This window comes from Scyliorhinus canicula, chromosome 23 (assembly GCF_902713615.1).
Source record: "Scyliorhinus canicula chromosome 23, sScyCan1.1, whole genome shotgun sequence".
In the NCBI taxonomy this organism is placed as follows: Eukaryota; Metazoa; Chordata; class Chondrichthyes; order Carcharhiniformes; family Scyliorhinidae; genus Scyliorhinus; species Scyliorhinus canicula.
Genome location: NC_052168.1, coordinates 18,422,138 through 18,448,380, shown reverse-complemented (window position 1 = coordinate 18,448,380; position 26,243 = coordinate 18,422,138). Strand labels below are relative to the sequence as shown.

At 47.0% G+C, this 26,243-nt stretch overlaps 1 protein-coding gene across 2 annotated transcripts in view; it reads right to left on the bottom strand.

Annotated features, from left to right (window-relative positions):
- micall1a (MICAL-like 1a) overlaps positions 1-26,243 on the bottom strand; it is an 88,071-nt gene that overhangs the window by 23,772 nt on the left and 38,056 nt on the right. For both annotated transcript variants that reach the window (XM_038783392.1, XM_038783393.1), the window contains exons 6-9: positions 23,652-24,535; positions 17,421-17,487; positions 2,007-2,329; positions 10-683 (exon numbers count right to left, since the gene is read on the bottom strand). In XM_038783392.1, the coding sequence (XP_038639320.1) occupies positions 10-683; positions 2,007-2,329; positions 17,421-17,487; positions 23,652-24,535 (1,948 nt within the window). The remainder of the gene's footprint in view (positions 1-9; positions 684-2,006; positions 2,330-17,420; positions 17,488-23,651; positions 24,536-26,243) is intronic.

Below are 26,243 nucleotides of genomic sequence, written 5' to 3'. Positions count from 1 at the left end.
ATAACCTACCTTTGGTTGATGGTCAGTGCTGGAGTGTTTCAGTCTGTTTGTTTCAGGGGATGGACGAGCAGGTATCGGAGGACTACGGCTGACTGGGGGTTTAGGTGGAGGTCGGCGATGACTGGACGGTGAAGGACTTTCGGTAATCAAAAGTGTATTCTCACTGGCTGCAGAATTCTCGTTGGCCGCTGTGTAACTCTCGCTGACCGCTGTGTGACTCTCGCTGACCGCTGCGTAACTCTCGCTGACCGCTGCGTAACTCTCGCTGACCGCTGTGTAACTCTCGCTGACCGCTGTGTAACTCTCGCTGACCGCTGTGTAACTCTCGCTAGCTGCTGAGGGACTCTCGCTGACCTCTGCGGGATTCTCGCTAACCTCTGTGAGACACTCACTGGCCGCTGTGTGACTCTCAGTGATCTCTGCGGGATTCTCGCTGGCCGCTGTGTGACTCTCTGTGGCCGCTGTGTGACTCTCGGTGATCTCTGCGGGATTCTCGCTGGCCGCTGTGTGACTCTCGCTGGCTGCTGCTGGGCTGTTGTCTGCCGTCCCGGCTTCAAACCTTCGGTGAAGTTCTGGAGTGGACTTTGCAGAATTCCCCGAAATACTCTCCATGCTGAGGGACGGGGATGGGCTGGTTTCGGAGGCAGAATAATCGTGCGTCTGAAACTGGAGCGAGTGAGAGGCTGAAAAAAATGAATAACTCTGAACTCTAGTCCTCTAAGCTCAGGAATGAAATTAAAATTGGAAATGTATGCTCATTTCATTAAAGTCTTTGAAATAAACACAGACAGCTGAAAAAGCTTTTAAAAAGCTGGAAAGAACCGAGCAATTGACAGCTAAGAAAGGGTTTGTATCCATAATACAGAGTATTCCTCACATCAAGGAATGTAATAACCCCAACTACCCTGTATGGTGGACTTTAGAAAAGAAAAGCTCCATGATGCCAAAAATCTTTTAAAAATTCAGTCATGGTTAGTTCCAGTATTTTAAATCAAGGCGCATTTGGCTCTAATAGTTACAGATCGAAAAGCTAATTGGAATAGATCTTATCCCAAACCTATTTCTAGGAGTAGTATCACACCGTAGGATTATGATTCACATTTTAAAATATTCAACAGTGTGGGGGCCACACTCCAACTTAACCAGCACCACCACACCTGACGGAATAGTGAAGGTGGATCACTGGGAGCTGCATCACTTCACAAATAACATTGGCCCAACCTTCCTGGTAGCCAGGCCAGTGGCAGGGGGCAAGTGACCCAATGGAGTCTATTTAGATTGACAACCAAGTTCTTTGTGAGGGTGGCAGGGAAGGTTAAGGCTCCCAGAGGATTGGCAAATTTGTCTGATGGATTCCGAGCTGGCTCCCCAACAGGAAACAGAGAAGCTGGAAATAACCGTCCTGGGGAGAGGCAAGTGACCTGTCCTCTGGGCCCTTTCTTACTTTTAATATTTGTAAATGATGTGCAATAGAGCAGGAATCAGAGAATGGTTCAGCACAGGACGGACTCATTTGATAGGCTCTCGGGGACAGCTATGCGATGAATCGCACTCTCCCGTTCTTTTGCTACAGCGCTGGTTAAAACATTTTCCCCTTCAGCATTTATTCAATTCTCTCATGAAAGTTGCCGCTGGATCTGCCTCTGTCACCCTTTCAGGGACAGTGCATTCCAGATCATAATATACCACGCAAAACAACATTTGGGGGCGGCACGGTGTTGCAGTGGTTAGCACTGCTGCTTCATGGCGCCGAGGACCTGGGTTCGATCCCAGCCCCGGGTCACTGTCCGCGTGGAGTTGGCACATTCTCCTGGTGTCTACGTGGGTCTCACACCCACAACCCAAAGATGTGGAAGCATCTCCGTATGTGACGTGACATTAAATAAATCAGGGAACGATTCTACTGAAGGTTATCTGTCTCGATAGGAACACAATCCTCTCCTTAATATAATACAAACATCCACTTGAAACCCCCATAAATTAAGAGAGCAGTAACGCAGGCTCACCCGAGGGTGATGCATTTGGTACTCGGGGCGCCACCCTCTTCTTGCTCCTTGGGCTGTTGGCCAGCTGAATCCCATACCATGGGTGGTTTGATTTGGGTGTAGTGTCTGTCGATGCTGTGCTCTGCACGTCGTCAGACGCATCGTCTGCTTCCTCCTCGTCATCCATGTCAAACGGGTTCAAGGCATGGGACTCTGCTGCCTCCTCCTGGGCACTGCTGGGCTTGGCTGGTACTCCAGGCCGGGGAGGGGCGGGCCTTCTCTTTGATTCAGAATTGACCAATGCAATCCAAGGGTGCTCTTTAGCTTTGCTGTCTTCTTCTTTCCTGTTTGAAACAAACAAATGGTTAGAAAACACGGCACGACACTGCACTTCCTCCTTTCAAACTGATCGCACTTTCATTCCAAAAGCACAGCTTTACTGTCAGTAAAGATAAGGGAGTTAAAGGGGACTTTGCGGGGGCAGGAAAGTGAAGCTGAGGCCACAATCAGATCAGCCATGCTCTTATCGAATGGCGAAGATGGCTCGAGGGGTCTCCTCCTGTTCCTAATTCATATGTTTGTGTGTTTCTTTGTTAAACTGAAATTTTATAAATTAAGATTGCATGATAGCAATGATCAGGGCTCAAGGCATAAAGACCCCCCAAACCACTCTGACCCCCCAAACCACTCTGACCCCCCAAACCACTCTGACCCCCCCAAACCACTCTGACCCCCCCAAACCACTCTGACCCCCCCAAACCACTCTGACCCCCCCAAACCACTCTGACCCCCCCAAACCACTCTGACCCCCCCAAACCACTCTGACCCCCCCAAACCACTCTGACCCCCCCAAACCACTCTGACCCCCCAAACCACTCTGACCCCCCAAACCACTCTGACCCCCCAAACCACTCTGACCCCCCAAACCACTCTGACCCCCCAAACCACTCTGACCCCCCAAACCACTCTGACCCCAAACAATTCTGACTAGGCCACGACATAAAGGTCAAAAGCTTCAGTTTGTAAATAGTGGCATTATTTTGCGTGAAGTGATGCAGAAATTCTTAACACGAACCTTCCAAGTTGCATCTATTTCCTGTCAAGAAATGGAAATGCACCATTGATGCTTTGGTTTAAGGAATGATATTTAATGGAAGACAACAGTTCCATGATTTTAGACTGGGTCATGCTTTTGAGGCAGTGGTTACATTCCCTGTCGTTTACAAGTCATTTAAGCCACGCCTGCACTCGTATCGCCATAGCAGACTTCAAAATGATCAACCTGACCCAACAAGAAGCTAAGATGACGGCTGAGGTGTGGGACATCTTTCCAAATGTCGTTGCCCGAAGACACAAGTGTGCGATCATCGACAAACTATCCACTGGGACTGCATAAGCCATCAAGCAAAGAAAGGGGAGAGTGCTGAAGCTATAATCTCCTTTGTCGACCAGCTTAATGTCAGGCAGCCTCTCAATTAGCTGTCTTGTAATGCAGAACAAGGCCAGCAGTACGGTTCAATTCCCGTACCAGCCTCCCCGAACAAGCGGCGGAATGTGGCGACTAGGGGCTTGTCACAGTAACTTCATTTGAAGCCTACTTGTGACAATAAGCAACTTTAATTTCATTTCCATAACATCCACAGTTTCCAGACCCTTCTGAATTCTAAGGCCAGAATTTGACGGTTCCTCCCTAACCCGATGGAACCCCACCCCCCGCCTAGGAATCGTGAGGAACACACATCCTGACTCCTCAAAGCCTGCCCACAATCTACAAGTCAGGAGTGTGATGGAATACTCTCCACTTGCCTGGATGAGAACAGCTCCAACAATACTTAAGATCAACATCATCCAGGACAAAGCTGGATTGGAACCCCATCCATCACCTTAAATATTCCTCCCTCCACCATCAATGCACGGTAGCAGCCGTGTGGACCAACTATAAGATGCATTGCAGGAACTCACCAAGGTTCCTTGGGCAGCACCTTCTAGAAGGACAAGGGCAGCAGATTTCTGGGAACACCACCACCTGTAAATGTCCCTCTAGGTTACTCACCTTCGTGACTTGGAAATATATCGGTCGTTCCTTCACTGTTGCTGGGTCAAAATCCTGGAAATTCCTCCCTAACAGCACAGTGGGTGCACCTACACCACATAGACTGCAGCGGCAACTCACCACCACCTTCTCTTTTTTTAAAAAACTTTTTTTTTTAAAATTTACCGGACCAAATTCATTTTGTTTTCAATTAAGGGACAATTTAGCCAATGTGCCGACCCTGCACGTCTTTGGGTTGTGGGGGTGAAACCCACGCAAACACGGGGAGAATGTGCAAACTCCACACAGACAGTGACCCAGAGCCAGGATCGAACCTGGGACCTCGGCGCCATGAGGCAGCGGTGCTAACCACTGCACCACCGCGCTGCCCTCACTCACCACCACCTTCTCAAGGGCAATTAGGGATGGGCAATAAATGCTGGCCAGCTAGCGAAACCCACATCCCTTGAATTAATAAAAAAACACATCTAGATACTGAAAATATAATCACATGGATTTCAGAAGCTCATGCTTGTGTGTGTTGCTGGCTAGGCCAACATTTATTGCTCACGTCCAATTGCTGTTGTGGAAATGGTAGTGAGCTGCCTTCTTGAACCGCTGAAGGCCATATGGTGCAGGTACATCCACAGTGCTGTTAGGAAGGGAGTTCTAGGATTTTGACCCAGCAACAGCGATGGAAAGGCCAATATAGTTCCAGGGTCATGGGGGTGTGTGGCGTGGAGGGGAACTTTAAAGGGAACTCGCATGCATTTGCTGCCCTTGTCCTTCAAGGTCGTGGGTTCGGAAGGTGCTACCAAAGGATCATTGGTGAATTTCTGCAGTACATCTTGAAGACTGCACACAGGGCTGCCAATGCGTGTCGTCGGTGGAGAGAATGAATATGTAAGTTCTCGGGTATGGGGTGTTGGATCAAGTGGGCTGCTGTGTCCTGGATGGTGTTGGGCATCTCGAGTGATGGTGGAGCTGCACTCATCCAGGTGAGCTCCTGACTTGGGCCTTGCAGGTGGTGGGCAGGCTTTGGGGTTGAGTTACTTGCCACAGAATTCCCAGCCACCTACTTGGCTGTTGTAGCCACGGTCTTCAATAAAGTCGCATGACTAAGGTCAGAGCATGGGGAGTCAAGGGACAAGTTGCATAATGGTTTACAATCCAGCTGCAAAACTGGAAATAGAGTAGGTTCGAAGGTAGTTACTTAGGTGGGGAGCTGGTTCCACAGTTTACTTTTTTCATTAACGGATTGGACTACAGGAACAAAGTACAATTTCAGAACTAGCACGATGTTAAACTGCGTGATCTAGTTAATACAGACGAGGACTGCACCAAAATGCAGGACAACATGAATAAATCACTGCACTGGATGTGTGGGTGATATTTTCATGTGGGCAAGTGTGAGGTGGTGAATTTTAGGAGGAAGAATAGTACATACTCCTGGGGAAAATGGGAGACTACATAAAGTTGAGGAGCAGAGAGATCTAGAGATACAGATTCTCAAATGACAAAGCAGCATTGCAGTTAGCAAGATTCAAACCAAGCACTGTAGCTCATGTCTAGAGGGACAGAATTGAAAAATAGAGGGGTTTATGTTAAACATATAGAACAGGGGTGGGCAAACTTTTCCGTGCAAGGGCCACATTCAGAAATTCACAATTCACAAAGGGCCGCATAGTATATTAAGTAAAATAATTACTTCACCCGGTTATGATTCTGGGTGCCTCATATAGAACATAGAACAGTACAGCACAGAACAGGCCCTTCGGCCCTCGACGTTGTGCCGAGCAATGATCACCCTACTCAAGTCAACGTATCCACCCTATACCAGTAAGTAACCCAACAGCCCCCCCCCCATTAACCTTAAAAATAAATTTTAAAAAAATTTAAAAAAAAAAAAAAAAAAAAATTTTTTTTTTTTTTTAAATGACTTGGTGGGCCGCAGAAATACCTTTGGCGGGCCGCATGCGGCCCGCGGGCCGTAGTTTGCCCACCCCTGATATAGAACCTTGGTTAGACCACACGGAGTGCAGTGCACAGTTCTGGTTTCCATATTACAAAAAAAGTCTATTATTAAAGTCCAAAGCTGTACAGCTGTGTCTTCATTTGCACTAAGTCCTGCTCACCCGCCATCGCAGTACAAGCCCACGGTCATGCAACGTTTTCATAGAATTTACAGTGCAGGAGACCATTTGGCCCATCGAGTCAGCACCGGCCCTTGGAAAGAGCACCCTACTTAATTCCACGCCTCCACCCTAACCCGTAGCCCAATCTAACCTTTTGGACACTAAGGGGCAATTTAGCACGGCCAATCCACCCATCTTTGGACTGTTGGAGGAAACCGGAGGACCCGGAGGAAACCCAGGCAGACACGGAGATAAAGTGCAAACTCCACACAGTCACCCGGGCCGGAATTAAACCCAGGACACTGGAACTGTGAGGCAGCAGTGCACCAAATGCAGAACGATGGGCTGAATAACCTCCTTCTGCACTGTAAATTCTATAAATCTATGCTCTGCAGCACTTACCTAATTCTTGGGAATCCCTGATTTTAACTGCTCCAACATTGGTCATCTGCCTTCACCTGTCTAGACCGCAAAGCTCTGGAGGCCTCTCTGCCTCGCTGTTCTCCTTTAAGCCGCTCCCCAAAACTTAACTCTTTGACCATTTCGTTGGTCGTCTGACCTAATATCTCCTTTGTGGCTCAATGTCATTTTATTTCTTGTAAAGCGGACATTTTATGTTGAAACAATGCCATATAAATGTCTGACTGATGTCGGGGAAATAACTGCACTGACAGGCGCTGCTGCAGTAGCCAACTACCGGCACCGGATGGCAGTAGAGGTACTGGCTCAGAGATGAGATGAACACAACTCTCCTGGACCCAGCAGATTTAACATAGAAAATGATATTGTAAAGAGAGTTGAAAGGTGAAAAAGGAAATAAAAATGTGATAGAACAAAATGTTGTGGACTAATCAACGTTTGAAAGGAAGGCAGGTCAGCAGAGTTCTGCCGCAGACTCGATCAGCTCAGTATCCCACATGCTGTACAGTTCTATGTACCTCCCATTCCCAACATTCAGTCTCCCTTTTAATCTCAGGCGTTTAGTGAACAAACAAAATACTAAAAATAGAAAAAAGACACAGTTCAATGATCAACAGCTCACTGGGATTATGGGTTGTTCCCAGTGACTGGAGGAAGGCTAATGTGAACCAATATTTAGGAGATGCCAGGAAGGGTCAGGCCCAGTGGCTTCAGTTATAGGTAAGTTTCTGGAAGGGATAACTTATCTGGTCACCTACCCTAGATAGAGGAAAGTTATTAAGACTCTCAACATGGTTTGCTTTTTTAAATTTAGAGCACCCAATTCTTTTTTTCCAAATAAGGGGCAATTTAGCATGGCCATTCCACCTACCCTGCACATCTTAGGGTTGTGGGTGTGAGACACTTGCAATCACGGGGAGAATGTGCAAACTCCACACAGACAGTGACTTGGGCCCGGGATTGAACGCGGGGCCCCGGCGCCGTGAGGCGGCAGTGCTAACCAGTGCGCCAGCGTGCTGCCCTCTCTTCGTGGTTTCTATCAATACGGTCACATCTCACCCGCCTCGCTGCGATTTCAGAGGTGTTCAAAGGTTGGTGGATGAGGGAGGGAGCTTAGTTAGGTTCATGGATTCAATCCCGGAATTCTCCGTCTTTCTTCAACCGTTACAGATCTTTTTCTTTGAACAAGCTTTCAGTCAGCTGTCTCGTTGTCTCCTCAATGTGACATCGCTCTTGTTTAGCCTCCTGGGATGCTTTACTAGATGAAAGGGGGCTAGATAATAAATTGTTATTTGAGGAAGTTTTTTTACAAGATGTCACACCTTGGGTGAAATGCCCAGAGATGTGGGGTTGGTTGGATAAATATTTAGCTGTATTTTCATCAGAAAAAGGTGGTTATTAAAGGCAGTGGTTCTGTGTGGGAATTGGTCCCCAGGGGAGTCCCACAGAATCGGGTCGGGACGGGACTGCTCCTTTTCACCATCTTTGTCCACAATCGGATTTAAGACACTGGGGAAAACAGTCCGTATGCAAGGATAACACCATTTAGCATGCTGGTTCCAAACTAAAATCTGCTCAAGTGGGAAAGAGGGCCAGGATAAGGTTCACGATTAATGTTAAAAAGCTAGATAAACACTTAAGAATACTGGGATGTAATCTACAGTGACTGAATATAAACAGAAAACATTTTGCCTGTGTAAATCTTCAGTTAGATCTTTGGATATGTTGCACTATTTTTCAAATATTATAGAAATATAAATCTGAGATATTATATAAAATACATTATTAATATGCTTTATATTTATATATATATATATATATATATGTGCATACAGTTGTGTGTATAATACATAAATGACGCAATACAGAAATGGATCATTCAGCCAATCCATTCCACCGTATACCCTCCGTATGGGCAACCTGTTTCCATATCTCTTCAACCCCTTTTCCTTTATACCCTAGCCACTGTAAGTGTAGTCCCTTTACGTGGGGGTGAAAGATTCCCAGGAGACCAATAGCCAGTTTAACAGCCCTTAATGATCACAATTGGCTGAAAAGTTGCAACGTTTTACTGCAGAACAGCTTAACTTCGATTTGCGATACTTAAAATAATGAAGGGGCGAGACTACATCGGTGCGATGTGAATCAGACAGGTTAGAGAGCATCAGGAACATGTTTACAAGTGATGTAAGCATGTAGTTAGAGATGTCAGGTGATTTCTTTCTTCACAGTCACTGAACATTTAGAACAAGTCACTAGTTGACACGTTGAGGTCAGCTGAACATGTCTCTGCCTGAAGCTAATGCCACACTGTATAAACGGCAGCTTGTGTGCTGGCTGAGGTGACTCGTGGTTCCTGTGGTTGACTGGGATCCATTCTGGCCACCTTCAGGCTGGCTGGAGAAGGAATCTCAGAGAATTCCTTTTTGCCTTGAACTGGTATCAGGTTTGTTGTTGCTCTATTTATTTATCCTCCCCCAGGAGATGATGTGTTCCGGGGGCCCTGGAGATCGATGCTTAATTGAAACGCAAACTGTGAGGAAGCAGCACAAGGACACAGCACAAAGCCTTTTTGGCAGGTTTGAATTTTAACACAGCGGACAACAAGCTTATCGCAAGCAAGGGCGTCTGCGCCTCGCACCTCTCCAACTCGGAATCATTGAGCTGGACTGCGGGTTGGAAAGACTGACACATAAGGGACGGGGATGAGTTTCTGGACAGTTTTATCCAGAATATAGTTGCACCCCAGGGGAAAACACAGCTTTAGGAAAGGGAACGCTAAAAAAGCTAAAAGGTCTTAAAATTGACAAATCTCCTGGCCCCGATGGGCTACACCCTAGAGTTCTGAGGGAGGTGGCTGAAGAAATAGCGGAAGCGTTGGTTGAGATCTTTCAAAAATCACTGGAGTCAGGGAAAGCCCCGGACGATTGGAAGATCGCTGTTGTAACCCCCTTGTTCAAGAAAGGATCAAGACAAAAGATGGAAAATTATAGGCCAATTAGCCTAACCTCGGTTGTTGGTAAAATTCTAGAATCGATCGTTAAGGATGAGATTTCTAAATTCTTGGAAGAGCAGGGTCGGATTAGAACAAGTCAACATGGATTTAGTAAGGGGAGGTCGTGCCTGACGAACCTGTTAGAATTCTTTGAGGAGGTGACAAGTAGGTTAGACCAGGGAAACCCAGTGGATGTGGTCTATCTGGATTTCCAAAAGGCCGTTGATAAGGTGCCACACAGGAGGCTGCTGAGTAAGGTGAGGGCCCATGGTGTTCGAGGTGAGCTACTGGCATGGGTTGAGGATTGGCTGTCTGACAGAAGGCAGAGAGTTGGGATAAAAGGTTCTTTTTCGGAATGGCAGCCGGTGACCAGCGGTGTCCCACAGGGTTCAGTGTTGGGGCCGCAGCTGTTCACCATATATATTAATGATCGGGATGAAGGGACTGGGGGCATTCTAGCAAAGTTTGCCGATGATACGAAGTTAGGTGGTCAGGCAGGTAGTGCTGAGGAAGTGGGGAGGCTGCAGAAGGATCTAGACAGTTTGGGAGAGTGGTGCAGGAAATGGCTGATGCAATTCAACGTGAGAAAATGTGAGGTCTTGCACTTTGGAAAAAAGAATCTAAGCATAGACTACTTTCTAAACGGTGAGAAAATTCATAATGCCAAAGTACAAAGGGATCTGGGAGTGCTAGTCGAGGATTCCCTAAAGGTAAACATGCAGGTTGAATCTGTGATTAAGAAAGCGAATGCAATGTTGTCATTTATCTCAAGAGGGTTGGAATATAAAAGCAGCGATGTGCTACTGAGCCTTTATAAGGCTCTGGTTAGGCCCCATTTGGAGTACTGTGTCCAGTTTTGGGCCCCACATCTCAGGAAGGACATACTGGCACTGGAGCGTGTCCAGCGGAGATTCACACGGATGATCCCTGGAATGGCGGGTCTAACATATGATGAACGGCTGAGGATCCTGGGATTGTATTCATTGGAGTTTAGAAGGTTAAGGGGAGATCTAATAGAAACTTACAAGATAATACATGGCTTAGAAAGGGTGGACGCAAATAAACTGTTTCCGTTAGGCGAGGAGACGAGGACCCGTGGGCACAGCCTTAGAATTAGAGGGGGTAAATTCAGAACAGAAATGCGGAGACATTTCTTCAGCCAGAGAGTGGTGGGCCTGTGGAATTCATTGCCGCGGAGTGCAGTGGAGGCCAGGACGCTAAATGGCTTCAAGGCAGAGATAGATAAATTCTTGATGTCGCGAGGAATTAAGGGCTACGGGGAGAATGCTGGTAGGTGTTGAAATGCCCATCAGCCATGATTGAATGGCGGAGTGGACTCGATGGGCCGAATGGCCTTACTTCCACTCCTATGTCTTATGGTAGTGGGAAATTGAAAAGGTTGAGAAAGTCCCGTCCAGCAGGACGATGTACTGTTTGTTACCTGTGAGAACAAGGAGAAAGACTGCACAGTGGACACCACAATGCGGAGTGGACACCACAATGCGGAGTGGACACCACAATGCGGAGTGGACACCACAATGCGGAGTGGACACCACAATGCGGAGTGGACACCACAATGCGGAGTGGACACCACAATGCGGAGTGGACACCACAATGCGGAGTGGACACCACAATGCGGAGTGGACACCACAATGCGGAGTGGACACCACAATGCGGAGTGGACACCACAATGCGGAGTGGACACCACAATGCGGAGTGGACACCACAATGCGGAGTGGACACCACAATGCGGAGTGGACACCACAATGCGGAGTGGACACCACAATGCGGAGTGGACACCACAATGCGGAGTGGACACCACAATGCGGAGTGGACACCACAATGCGGAGTGGACACCACAATGCGGAGTGGACACCACAATGCGGAGTGGACACCACAATGCGGAGTGGACACCACAATGCGGAGTGGACACCACAATGCGGAGTGGACACCACAATGCGGAGTGGACACCACAATGCGGAGTGGACACCACAATGCGGAGTGGACACCACAATGCGGAGTGGACACCACAATGCGGAGTGGACACCACAATGCGGAGTGGACACCACAATGCGGAGTGGACACCACAATGCGGAGTGGACACCACAATGCGGAGTGGACACCACAATGCGGAGTGGACACCACAATGCGGAGTGGACACCACAATGCAGAGTGGACACCACAATGCAGAGTGGACACCACAATGCAGAGTGGACACCACAATGCAGAGTGGACACCACAATGCAGAGTGGACACCATAATGCAGAGTGGGCACCACAATGCAGAGTGGGCACCACAATGCAGAGTGGACACCACAATGCAGAGTGGACACCATAATGCAGAGTGGACACCATAATGCAGAGTGGGCACCACAATGCAGAGTGGACACCACAATGCAGAGTGGGCACCACAATGCAGAGTGGACACCACAATGCAGAGTGGACACCATAATGCAGAGTGGACACCATAATGCAGAGTGGACACCATAATGCAGAGAGGACACCACAATGCAGAGAGGACACCACAATGCAGAGTGGACACCATAATGCAGAGTGGGCACCACAATGCAGAGTGGACACCACAATGCAGAGAGGACACCACAATGCAGAGTGGGCACCATAATGCAGAGTGGACACCACAATGCAGAGAGGACACCACAATGCAGAGTGGACACCATAACGCAGAGTAAGATACCCTGGCTTAGAAGACTCTCCAGATTGGGGTGAGAAAGAGGAATAGAAATGTAGTAGCAATAGGGGACTCTATAATTAGTGAGCACAGTAAGAAGTCTTACAACACCAGGTTAAAGTCCAACAGGTTTGTTTCAAACACAAGCTTTCGGAGCACTGCTCCTTCCTCAGGTGAGCTCCGAAAGCTAGTGTTTGAAACAAACCTGTTGGACTTTAACCTGGTGTTGTAAGACTTCTTACTGTGCTCACCCCAGTCCAACGCCAGCATCTCCACATTATAATTAGTGAGGCAGAGAACATCCTCTGAAGCCATGAACAAGGATTCCAAAGGGTGTGTTGTCTACTTCGTTGCCAGCCCCATACCAGCCTCCCCGAACAGGTGCCGGAATGTGATGACTAGGGGCTTATCACAGTAACTTCATTGAAGCATACTTGTGACAATAAGCGATTATTATGATTACCCAGTGCCAAGGTAAGAGATATCTCATGGTGGCAGGTAAAGGTTAATCCAGTCCTTGTGGTCTATGTTGGAACAAATGACGTTGGCAGGAACAGAGTGGAGGTCCTGCTGAAAAAGCATCGGGGTTAGGCTCTAAATTAAAAAAGCAGGATCGTGAGGGGAATAATCTCTGCATTACTGCCCAAACTATACGCATTTTGGCAGAGGACAGACAGATCAAGAACATTAACGTGGCTAAAAGGGCAGGCTTGGGAAAGAGATGTTTTGTTTCATGGGTCGGGCACAATTTCTGGGGCAGGAAGGGGTTGTACTGATGGGTAGAGCGCCATGTGAACCAAGCCTGCCACCCTTCCCGTACCAGCCTCCCCGGACAGGTGCCGGAATGTGGCGATTAGGGGCTTTTCACAGTATCTTCATTGAAGCCTACTCGTGACAATAAGCGATTTTCATTTTAATTTCAGATGGGACCCATGGCCTAGCAGAAAGGGTTAAAACAATAGGTGAGGTTGGATCTGCAAGAAAGCTCCAATAAGCAGCCTAAATGTTAACAAAACAGGACAAGAGAACAAAAGAAAGAATGAAGTGAGTAGGATATTGATGACAAGAGAACAAGTGGCGAATGGATTGCTAGCTGGGTTCAAGACAGAAAGAGTGGATGAGTTTTCAGAGTGGCAGAAGGTGGAAAGTGGCGTTTCACAAGGATGAGTCCTGGGAACACAGCTGTTTACAATGAACAATTTGGACATGGGAATCAAAAACACAATTGCTAGACAGCAAACTAGAGAGGGTAGGGAATACAGAGGAGGACTCCAACAAGTTACAAGATGACATTAACGAACCTGAAGAATGGACAAATAATTATGAAATGAATTTCAACACAGATGAATGTGAGGTTGCACATTTTGGTAGGAAGAATATGAAAATCACGTGTTACCTGGGAGGTGCAAGTTGAAGGGTGGCAGCGATAGGAACAATGGGATCTTGGGGTAGAAGTTGTTGGAAAGCTTAGCTGGAGCATCAAAAAAAGCAAAACAAGCACCAGGCTTTATGAAAATGAAATGAAAATCGCTTGTCACGAGTAGGCTTCAATGAAGTTACTGTGAAAAGCCCCTAGTCGCCACATTCCGGCGCCTGTCCGGGAAGGCTGGTACGGGAATCGAACCGTGCTGCTGGCCTGCTGTAAAAGCCAGCGATTTAGCCGAGTGAGCTAAACCAGGGATAGAATTGAAAAGTAATAGTTATGCCAAACCTGTATCAAACCATGGTTAGACCACACTGTACTGCATGCCTGTTTCCTCTTGAACAAAGAGTATAATTGGAGGCCATCAACACAAGATGGTGACCAAAACGTCCAATAGGAAATTCAGAAGGAAGTTCTTTACCCAGAGAGTGGTGAGAATGTGGAACTCGCTACTACAGGGAGCGGTTAAAGTGAACAGTATAGATGGAGTTAAGGGGAAACTGGACAAGCACATGAAGAACAAGAAAATAGAAAGATATAATGGTATACTTAGATGGGGAAAGATGGGAGTAGGCCCGGGTAAAGCATAAACACCAGCATGGATCGGTTGGGCTGAATGGCCTGTTCCTCTGTCGGATATCCTATGTATATCCTGGGTCAAAATCCTGGAACACCCTTCTGACAGCACTGTGGGTGTACCTACATCACACAAACTATAGCGGTTCAAGTTGACAGCTCACCACCACCTTCTCAAGGACAATTAGGGACATGCAATAAGTGCTGGCCTAGCCAGAGAACCCGACACTGAGGGCCGAAGGGCCTGTACTGCGCTGTATCGTTCTATGTTCTAAAAGAATATGTTTTTAAAAATGTACGTAATCCTAAGGATGTATGCTCTAGATGGCCAGAGGCACAGAAGGAATTCAGGTTTTTAAAAGGGAGAGAAATACTTAATTGAAAAGGAAAAATGAAAATGAAAATAGCTTATTGTCACAAGTAGGCTTCAATGAAGTTACTGTGAAAAGTCACCACATTCCGGCACCTGTTCGGGGAGGCTGGTACAGGAATTGAACCGTGCTGCTGGCCTGCCTGGGTCTGCTTTCAAAGCCAGCGATTTAACCCTGTGCTAAACCAGCCCCTGGGGTGTATGGGGATGTGGAGTGTGTGCAAACAGTTAGGAGCAAGAGATAGAAGAGCATGGCAATGCAGGTTAGATGGACCGAATGTCCTGCCAGGTTGCTGGGTTAAGAGATGGAAGGAAAGCCAGTGTTCATACTCCTGATCACTATCTAGCGATGACCACTGGAAAGGGTATTGTGGTGACCAGGGGAGGACCAGAGCAGACTGACCCGTCATCCTTTGTCCCATCAATGCACAGTTTTGACTCTTACTTGATGAGATGGCAGAATGGCAGTGGAAAACTGAGGTAAGATCAGCTAATGTGTTGTCAATTTACACTGTTCAATTTGACAATTACATTGTTATGGTGGATATTAATTGGCTTTGGGAACACATAAATGGGGGATGCCCTCTCCTTTATTTGATTATTTTTAAGAGTACAAATAAATGATCTTCTGCAGCTATATTCATGGCTGGGTGGCCCTGGAGAGGAGCATATGGTGTCCACAGCTACACTAGAGGCCTTCTGCGACTGCTGGGCACCACGGGGACTGGGGTGTATCATCACCTCCAGGATTGATATTTTGGTTTAGTTATAAGTTTCGCAGAGCTTTACAACACAGAAGAGGCCCTTCAGTCCATCATGCCAGTGCTGGCCATCAATCACTATCTGTGGGCAGCACCAGGGACACTGGCTCAATTCCAGCCTTGGGTAACTGTGTAGAGTTTACATGTTCTCCTCGTGCCTGCGTGGATTTCCTCCGGGTGCTCCAGTTTCCTCTCTCAGTCCATGCCAAATTGCGCCTCGGTGCCCAAAGATGTGGGATTATGGGGTTACGGGGATAGGGCGAGGGAGTGGGCTTAGGTAGGGTGCTCTTTCAGAGAGTCGGTGCAGGCTTGATGGGCTGAACGGCCTCCTTCTGTATTGTAGGAATTCTATGGTTCTATACAAATCCCATTTTCCAACATTTGGTCCGTAGCCTTGTATGCTCATCAAGTGCTCATCTAAATGCTTCTTAAATGTTGTGAGGGTTCCTGCCTCTACCACCCTTTCAGGCAGCGAGTTCCAGATTCCCACCACCCTCTCGGTGAACAGGTTTCTCCTCAAACCACCTCTAAATCTCCTGCTCCTTACCTTAAATCCAGGCCCCCTGGTCATTGACCCTCAACTAAGGGGAGAAGTTTCTTCCGATCTACCCTATGTTCCTCATAATTGTGTTCACCTCAATGAGGTCTCCCCTTCAGCTTTCCTTTGATGCTTTGTTCCAGTGCCCACCAGGCAGGGGCTGTTACCCCCGCTTGTTTATTTTTAAAAATTATTTGTTTTATTTTTTAAAAGAGCATAAATAGGAGATCTGCTGCAGCTACGGTTCAAATGTTACCGGAGAAGGACCAAATGGTGTCCGCTGGTACACGAGACCTTCCGCATGCGGCGGGCACCGCGGATGCCAGAGGGCATCATCAGCCCTGGGAATTACAGCTCAATTTATTTTAGCAAGTTTCCGTTAAAAGTTGATTTATATTACTTCGCCGCATCAGTCACCCCTTTTCATTTAGTTTATTAGTTATTTTAATGATTTAATAATATTTTATTGTCATAAGTAGGCTTATATTAACACTGCAATGAAGTTACTGTGAAAATCCCCTAGTTGCCACATTCCGGCACCTGTTCGGGTACACAGAGGAAGAATTCAGAATGTCTAATTCACCTAACAGCGCGTCTTTCCGGATTTGTGGGAGGAAACCGGAGCATCTGGAGGAAACCCACGCAGACAAGGGGAGAACGTGCAGACTCCGCACAGACAGTGACCCAAGCTGGGAATGGAACCCGAGACCCTGGCGCTGTGAAGCAACAGTGCTAACCACTGTGCTACCGTGCTGCATCGTTTTGTTCAAAAGTACATTGAATTAGGGCTTCACCCTGTGCGGAGGGGTGCGACGAGGGAGGTCCTCTTTGCATGTCTGCTTCTATGCCTGGACAAGGTGATCATTAACATGTTCACACAGCGTGTGGTCGAGGGCGGACTGTCTGCTATTTTTCCCACTGCTCTGTTCACAGCTGGGTGCCTAGCAAGAGAGAGCAGGTGGTGTCCACCAGTATACGTAAAGCCCTCCACACCAATGGGTGCCATGGGGACTGGAGTATACTGTCAGCCCAGGAATTACATTTTTGGTTTAAATGCCTAAGTTTCTTTTTGAAAGTTTTGCTTTTGTTACAGTGCCCTAACAGGGGCAGTCACATCATCCCTTCCATTAGTTTATTTTACTGATTTATTTGTTTTTTTCCAAAAGAGCTTAGAAATAGGGGATGGCTGGGACACTGGGTTGTGTGGGAGGCGAGCTGTGAGACTGAACAAGTCAATAAACCCTCTCAATATAAATCTCTGTCTTTGTTTCAGCTTCACAAACCATCTTGGATCCTGTAACCAAACACTATATCCCAAAGGAGCAAGCAGTCAACCACCAAATAAAAAATAATCACAGTTATCAGTGTCATTTTAATTGCCAACAACACCCTGCTCCCGGCAATTACCAAGTCTGGTAGAGCAATGCAGGTTTCTTTCTAAGGAGGATATCTATTGAGTGAAAGTCCCTGGCTAACCTACCGCATAAAGGCACTCACCTTTCCGTAAGGGATTGTGGACGGTCACGTGGCTTCGGTACAGGTGTAGGTTGCTCAGTCACTCCTCCTAAATGAGTAGCAAAATAAATTATTGAAGCTTTTGCTGGAGAGAGTCAACAAACAGCGACGGGGCGTTTCACGGACAGTTACGACAAACAAAACGTGCAAGCTCACCCCCCCATCTAAATCACCTTTGTAAAGCTTTCACTTGCGCTGGTTATGAATTTCTGGTCCGTTTTACAGAACCCTTCCAGGTTCAACGTCACAAGGTTCTCCTGTAAGCAGACCCCGCATCTTTTAAAATCAGGCGTTTACTGTTATTGCCCAGTGTGGGCATGGTCAGGTGACGCAAGGAGCGTCACGGGGAAATCCTCTTGCTCTATGAACTGTGTATGGGAGCCACACACACTCAGCCACAGGGACTTCCCCATTCTTTTAGAGGGGGGAGAATTGATTTTTATTTTACTGACAAGACACTAAACATCTCTGGGCCCTGCACACACAAGCAAGAGCGACATTGCACGCCCAGCCGCTCAGGTGGCTGTCACATGTCTCTAAGTTGAAGAGGTGCAGGGGAGCGCTCCCCGGTATCCTGGCCAATAGTCTTTCTTTTGGTTTTAATGAGGTCATGTGGTTTATAAAATAATTAGAATTCCTCTTAAAACAAGCCGAACACCAGCAATTTTATAATAGACTTTGAGCAATTGGAGAGTATTCTCTAACCTGTAAAAAAGGACCTCAGTCCTTGCAACAGACTCCTAATTACAGATTGGTAATTCCTCTCAACCTGCCTGCCTCAATTTTCAGTACTGTGTGCTTGGGAACACCAGCCCACCCAATCAGGGAAAAATGACTGTGTCCCCTTTAAGCACTTTAGTCCGTGGAAAGGTCGGGTACCTTTCTCAAATCTACTCTATATAAGGCCTTGTTCTCAGCCCAAATGTTTACTTCTGTTCATAACCTTGCTCCAGAAACCAGCTGCCAGCTCAGCAAAGACAAGTTTACACAATGATCCCAAAGGAATCTGAAACACACACCAGCTTCACCATATCTGGAGACTCACTGTCCTTCCTATGAGCTAAATTTATACAATGCCTCATCACACCGAAACGCCTCACAGGATCAGGGATTATAGCACAGAAAGAGATGCCCTCTAACTTTACCTGAAATGAAAAATGAAATGAAAATCGCTTATTGTCACGAGTAGGCTTCAAATCAAGTTACTGTGAAAAGCCCCTAGTCGCCACATTCCGGTGCCTGTTCGGGGAGGCTGGTACGGGAATTGAACCGTGCTGCTGGCCTGCCTTGGTCTGCTTTCAAAGCCAGCTATTTAGCCCTGTGCTAAACCAGCCCCGCTGTGCACAATAATCTCATTTGCCATATTCTTTTATATTCTCCGTTTTAAAAATCCTTATCCAATTCATTATAAATGTTCCACTTGTTGCCTCAATAATGCCTTGTGGTAAAACATTCTTTACAAGGGGCGGCACAGTGACTAGCATTGCTGCTTAACAGCGCCAGGGACCCGGGTTCGAATCTGGTCTTGGGTGACAGTCTGTGTGGAGTTGCACGTCCCCCCCCCCCCGCCGTGTCTGTGCGGGTTTATCTCTGGCTGCTCCCACCCAAAGATGTTCAGATTGGGTGGATTGGCCATGATCAATGGCCAATCAATGGGTTACTGGGCAGAGGAGTGGGCCTAGGTAGGGCACTCTTTCGGAGGGTCGGTGCAGACTCGATGGGCCGAATGGCCTCCTTCTGCACTGCAGGGATTCTATGGATTCATATACTGAATGATAAACTCAGGGCGCTGCGTGTAATCAAATTGTCAATTACCCCAAACTACCTTTCACTTCTCACCCTCAATTTCGAGATGAATTCCACATTTTTACATCTTTCTTCATTGATTCCTGGAATCAATCTAGTAAACCTCTCCTGTGCCTTTTCTTTAAAACAAGGAATTATATCGCAGTTACAACACGGAACAGCTCCTTCAGTCCAGCAGAACCACATTGGTATTTGTGTTCCACGCACAATCTCTTCACATCTGGGAACACCAGCCCACCCAATCAGGGAAAAATGACTGTGTCCCCTTTAAGCACTTTAGTCCGTGGGATCTGGGGTAATTCCTACTTGACACTAAAAGCACTACAGTGCAGTGGTTTGAGAACAAAAGGACAGGTCCCAGGAACTGGGATCAGTGGTACTACAGTCCACTGACCTAGGAATATTGAAGAAGGATGGTTCATAATCTGGGAGAATGCAGTGAAATCAGGAAGCATTGAGAATGCAGTTGAACAGCATTGGGTTTAAAAGATGGAGAGGGTAACATGTGACACAGTTGTGGGTTCAGCTGTACTGAGAAGGGTGTGCAAGCTTTGGGATGGCCCGTAACCTGCAGGATTTGGGGGTTGGGGATCCCACTGAGTGGCTTTCTCATTTCTCATGAAATGAATTTCTCATTTCAGTCCTAAACAGTCTACCGCGTATCCTCAGACTGTGACTCCTGGTCCTGGACACACCCGCCATCGGGAGCATCCTTCCGGCATTGACCCTGTCTAGTCCTATTAAAATTTTTATAGGTTTCTGAGAGATTCCCGGCTCATTCTTCTGAACTCCAGCGAATATAATCTTAACCGACTCAATTTCTCCTCATACGCCCGTCTTGCCATCTCAGAAATCAGTCTGATAAACCTTCGCTGCCCTCCCTCTAGAGCAAGAACATCCCTCCTCAGATAAGGAGACTAAACTGCACACAATAGTCCAGGTGTGGCCTCACCAAAGCTCCTGTACTCGAATCCTCTCACTAAGGCAGCCAACATACCATTTGCCTTCTTTACCCCTGTCACACCTGAATGCTTACCTTCAGTGACTTGTGTACAAGGACACCCAAGTCTCGTCGTTGCACATTCCCTCTCCTAATTTATAGCCATTCAGATAATAATCTGCCTTCCTGTTTTTGCTACCAAAGTGGATAACCTCACATTTATCAACATTATACTGCATCTGCCATTCATTTACCCACTCACAGCCTATCCAAATCACAATGAAGGATCTCGGCATCCTCCTCACAACTCACCCTCCTATCCAGCTGTGTCATCTGCTAATTTGGAGATATTACATTTTGTTCCCTCATCTAAATTATTAATATAATTTAGCACTGTTGCTTCACAGCACCAGGGTCCCAGGTTTGATTCCTGGTTTGGATCACTGTCTTGTGCAGAGTCTGCACGTTCTTCCTGTGCTTGCATTTTCTCCGGTGCTCCGGTTTCCTCCTCAAGTCCCGAAAGACGTGCTTGTTTGGTGAATTGGACATTCTGAATTCTCCCTCTGTGTATCCCAACAGGCGCCGGAGTGTGGTGACTTGGGGATTTTCACAGTAACTTCATTGCGGTGCTAATGTAAGCCTACTTGTGACAATAATAAAGATTATCAATAGCTGGAGTCCCAGCGGCAATCCCTGCTGTACCCCACTAATCACTATCGATGATAGTCCTATGGTCACCATTACTGAGTTGCTTTTAATTCCAGATTTATTAAGTAATTAATTTTTTTTATTCAAGGGATGCGGCCGTTGCTGACACAGCCAGCATTTATTGTCCATTGTTAATTGCCCTTGAGAAGGTGATGATGAGCTGCCTTCTTGAACCGCTGCAGTCCATGTGAACTGAATTTACTTTCCAATAGCTGCCATGGTGTGATTTGAACCTGTGACCTCAGAGCCTGAGCCCCTGGAATAAGAGTCCAGTGAGATTCCCCTGCTACACCGCTATATCCCCGTGTGAAACTAAACAAGGACCATATAACCTTTTCCTGAAGAGTAGCCTAGTCCAGCTATAAGCAGACCGCACCAGTCTGATAGCATTACCACTACACCAGTCTCCCTCCCCCTTTACCACAGAAAAGCTGTTCATATTTTACAGGAGACCTTTGGAACTGAATCTTCACCAGGCTTCCAAGCCTTTTGGCAAAGGCAAAGACATTTTCAAACCCCCTGGATAAGGGAGACGCATTCTGCTACTTCAACTCAAATTTACTGATCCACGCCCGGAACGTCTGCATATTTTCAGAATGTACAGGTGTGTTTCAGGAGTAAATTTATGGAGGCAAAGATTTCCAGGGTCAAAGGTGTTTTGAAACAGGTTTGGACCTTTATTTCAACCACGGCTAGGTATTATCTTCCATGTTTCCAACTAGGAAGGTCCTGACTCTAGTGACGCCCGAGCACAAAACCCGGGCTTACGCTCACAGTGCAGTGCACGAGTGAGTGCTGTGCCGTCAGAAGTGCTGTCGTTTGAATGTGCTGTCTAACCTACCTGTCCTCACAGGTGGACAAATAATATCCCATGGCACTATTCGAAGGACAGAAGAATTATCCCCTCGGTGCCCACCCAATATTTCTAGTTTAAAAAAATATTTTGAATTAAGGGGCAATTTAGCATGGCCAATCCATCTACCCTGCACATCTTTGGGTTTGGGGTGAGACCCACGCAGACACAGGGAGAATGAGCAAACTCCACATGGACAATGACGCAGGGCCAGGATCGAACCCTTGTCCTCGGCGCCGTGCGGCAGCAGTGCTAACCACTGCGCCACCCTCAATATTTCTAGTTCAGCAAAAAGGCCGATTGTCTGGTTCTCACATTGCTAATTGTGGAATCGTACTGTGTGCAACTTAGCTGGCGTGATTCCTACATTACCGCAATGTCTAACATTCAAAGTACTTAATTGGCTGCAAAATTGGAAGTCCTGGGTTCCAGTAATTCGCAAGTCTTTCTATTTCAAATATAAACTTTCAAGATAAAACACTAAATGACATAAAAGACAATGCAGTGGGTAAATGCAATCGAACTATGACGTATTCATTTCTTGAATTTATTTTGGGCATTAGTTATCAGTTCAGAAAGAAAAATCCTTCAAAGATAATCTAGGTTCATCAACAAAGATTGGACAATGTGGCAAATATATACAGACTGTTTCAATGCTAAACACAGACATGAAAGCACATAAAAGCCATGTTTGTCGACAGGAAATGCATCTACGAGCAGTATTTTTAACATTTCTTTACATGTAACCTTACTGCATACCCGGTTAAACTAAAACAATCGTCCTGGAACAACAGATTTTAAAATGTTATACACATGGGAGACAGCAAAGTATTGTTTCCAGGAAGGCCGTCAAAGGGAGCCGGGGGACTCCACGACTGAAGCTGGTAACTCTATCTGCACTAATCTGCAACTTGGTTAGGAATAGAAACAGGAGGAGGTGTGCCATCTCTACAATGCCGTGCTTTATTCCTGTACTCCAGTCCCCTTGCAATAAAGCCAACATGCCATTCAAATTACTTGCAATGAGTTCCTTTGTACACACACACAAGCTTCTCCGAACATCAGCATGTACAAATTTTGCACCTTAAAATAAAATTCTGCTTTACTATTCCTCACGAGCAACGTGAATTGCTTCATTTCCCCCACAACATACTCAGTCTGCCATCTGGTTGCCCACTCACTTAACCTGTTTATATCTCTTTGCAATTTCTCTTTGTCCTCCTCGCAACTTAAATTTATAACTCACTTTGTGGAAGGGAAGTCATTGGAAACTGTTATCGGGAGCAAAATAAAACTTTCTTTTGGGAAGGCATGGGTTTATCGAGGAGAGCAAGGATTAAGTGTTGAAGGCAAATCACTTCTGACTAACTTGTCGCCGTTAACAGAGAAGGTTGATCAAAGTAGTGTAGTAGATGTTTTATATCTGGACTTTCAGAAGGAATTCAACAAAGCGTCATACAAGAGACTTAAGAAGATGGAAGCTCCGGAATCTAGGGGAAAACGGAGTGTAGTCCCGTCACACTTAAATCCCCACTGACTTACACTGACAGCTCAGATTTATATTGCTCACATCTTTAATGCTCTCCACGGCCATGCCCCACCACATCCACGTGATTCCCTTCAGCGCTACAACTCCAATCGTGAACTCTCTCTCTCTTTGTTTCACTGTGGGCGGTCATGGCCGTTGCTAACCAGGCCCTAAACTCAGGAATTTCCATCCTTAAACCCCTCAAATACCTCTTCCTTCAAAACCTTCCTTATGATCAATTTCTCTCACAAAGCTTTGGTGTAAATCTACTACACGCTTATTCTTTAGCTTAGCATCCATTCTTTTCCTCACTCTGACAAGCATTGGGACATTTCCTTACATTATAGATACTGTACCAAGTGCAGAAGCATCACATACCATTTACCAGTATAGTGCTCTCCGGCTTCTGGACAGATATTTCACCCGTTACACTCCCACCACTGAAGCTAATTCGTGTTCGAGGTACTGGACGTGGTGTTGTCACGGGTGATGAAGCAGAGTCAACCGTTTTCCTCGGTACAGGAACCGGAGGGGTTTTCAGCTTCTCGTCCGGGGTTTCTTTGTTCACTAAAGCCAGGTTCGTGTCGGGGCTTTTGTCAGTGCTTCTGACTGGAGTCCCCGAGGCATTGGTGCTTGCTGTATTCTCTGTGGCCATGCCCATCTCCATGTGTGCTGCTTGCTGTGGCTCGGTCTGAGAATTCTGCAGGTCAGACTGCGACCCTGGCAATGGCTGCTCGCCCACCCCACGTTCGGACTGTTCTTTGGGATCACAGGAATCTGTTGATCTTAGTGCTTCCTCTCCTGGAGGAGAATCCGCACCAGGCTTTGATGTATCTTCGAGGTCAGAGCTGTGCGAAAGCTCCAGGTGTCTTGATGTTGTGCCAGTGATAGAGTGACTGCTTCCAGCGGGAACTGAAAAGACTGCAGAGAGCTGTTTCACTGAAAGGGAAAGACCCTCTTTGGTGTTTGGCTTCTCACCACCTTCCTCTTCATTTATTTCTGTCTCTAATGACGGGCTGCCTTTATAATCTTCTGATCTCTTTGTGGGTCCCTGGGGACGGTGTAGTGTCAGTGGGCTAGCTGATGAAAGTGTCCGTGCAGGCAGGGAGCCAGAGCCGTGGGGTGATTGCAGGGGCTGACTGGACAGAGGGCGCTGCAGTTGGCCGGTGACCCGCCCTCGATGGTGCGTACAGACGAAGGTGCCCAAATGTGCGCCAGGTTTGTAGGCCCCAGGGAGCAGAGTGCTGGAACACTCCTTACACCTGAGCGGAAAGAGAAAACGAGTATGATTAAACCAGCAGGGCCGATCAAGCACCAGTCTGTGATCAAGGTAGGACACATCTCCTCACTAAAGATAACACTAAAGACCAAGGCAGGCCAGCAGCACGGTTCAATTCCCGTACCAGCCTCCCCGAACAGGCGCCGGAATGTGGCGACTAGGGGCTTTTCACAGTAACTTCATTTGAAGCCTACTCGTGACAATAAGCGATTTTCATTTCATTTCATTTTTTGAAGCAACAGTGCTAACCACTGTGCTACTAGGCCGTCCATGGTTAAAAGGAATTAAAAGGAATTACAGCACAACTCAAGCAGCTTGACACTCTTCTAAGCAGAACTCTTTAATTGGTACCTGTCACTGCAATCACTATCTCCCTCCTCCTTATCTCTAATGCAGTGTGTACAATCTACAAGACGAAGGTTACCAACAGCACCTTGATCAACAAGGGCAAAAGCAGCAATGGGGAGAGCCATTGCCTCCAAGCCACACACCATCCTGATTTGGCCATACATAACCGTTTCCTCAATGTTGCTAGGTCACATGGCACAGTGACAAGCACTGCTGCCTCACAGCATCAGGGACCCGGATTCAATTCTGGCCTCGGGTGACTGTGCGAAGTTTGCACATTGTCCCCAAGACTGTGTGGGTTTCCTCCGGTTTCCTCCCACAGTCAAAAGATGTGCAGGTTAGGTGGATTGGCCATGCTAAAATTACCCGTTAGTGACCAAAGATGTGGTTAGGTGGGGTTACGGGCTTAGGGCGGTGGTGTGGGTCTAGGTAGAGTGCTCTTTTGGAGGGTCTGTGAAGACTCGATGGGCCGAATGGCCTCCTTCTGCACTGTAGGGATGCAATGAGAATCCTGGATTTCCTTCCTTAACAGCATTAAACTACCACATGGACTGCAGCAGTGGAAGACATCACCACCAGCTTCTGAGGGCAGCTATGTCTGGGCAGAAAATGTGGTTATAGAACATAGAACAATACAGCGCAGTACAGGCCCTTCGGCCCACGATGTTGCACCGACATGGGAAGTCAAAAACTAAAGGGCATCTAACCTACACTATGCCATTATCATCCATATGCTTATCCAATAAACTTTTAAATGCCCTCAATGTTGGCGAGGTCACTACTGTTGCAGGCAGGGCATTCCACGGCCTCACCACTCTTTGCGTAAAAAACCTACCTCTGATGTCTGTCCTATATCTATTACCCCTCAATTTAAGGCTATGTCCCCTCGTGCTAGCCACCTCCATCCGCGGGAGAAGGCTCTCACTGTCCACCCTATCTAACCCTCTGATCATTTTGTATGCCTCTATTAAGTCACCTCTTAACCTTCTTCTCTCTAACGAGAACAACCTCAAGTCCATCAGCCTTTCCTCATAAGATTTTCCCTCCATACCAGGCAACATCCTGGTAAATCTCCTCTGCACCCGTTCCAAAGCTTCCACGTCCTTCCTATAATGAGGCGACCAGAACTGTACGCAATACTCCAAATGCGGCCGTACCAGAGTTTTGTACAACTGCAACATGACCTCATGGCTCCGGAACTCAATCCCTCTACCAATAAAGGCCAACACACCATAGGCCTTCTTCACAACCCTATCAACCTGGGTGGCAACTTTCAGGGATCTATGTACATGGACACCGAGATCCCTCTGCTCATCCACACTGCCAAGAATTTTACCATTAGC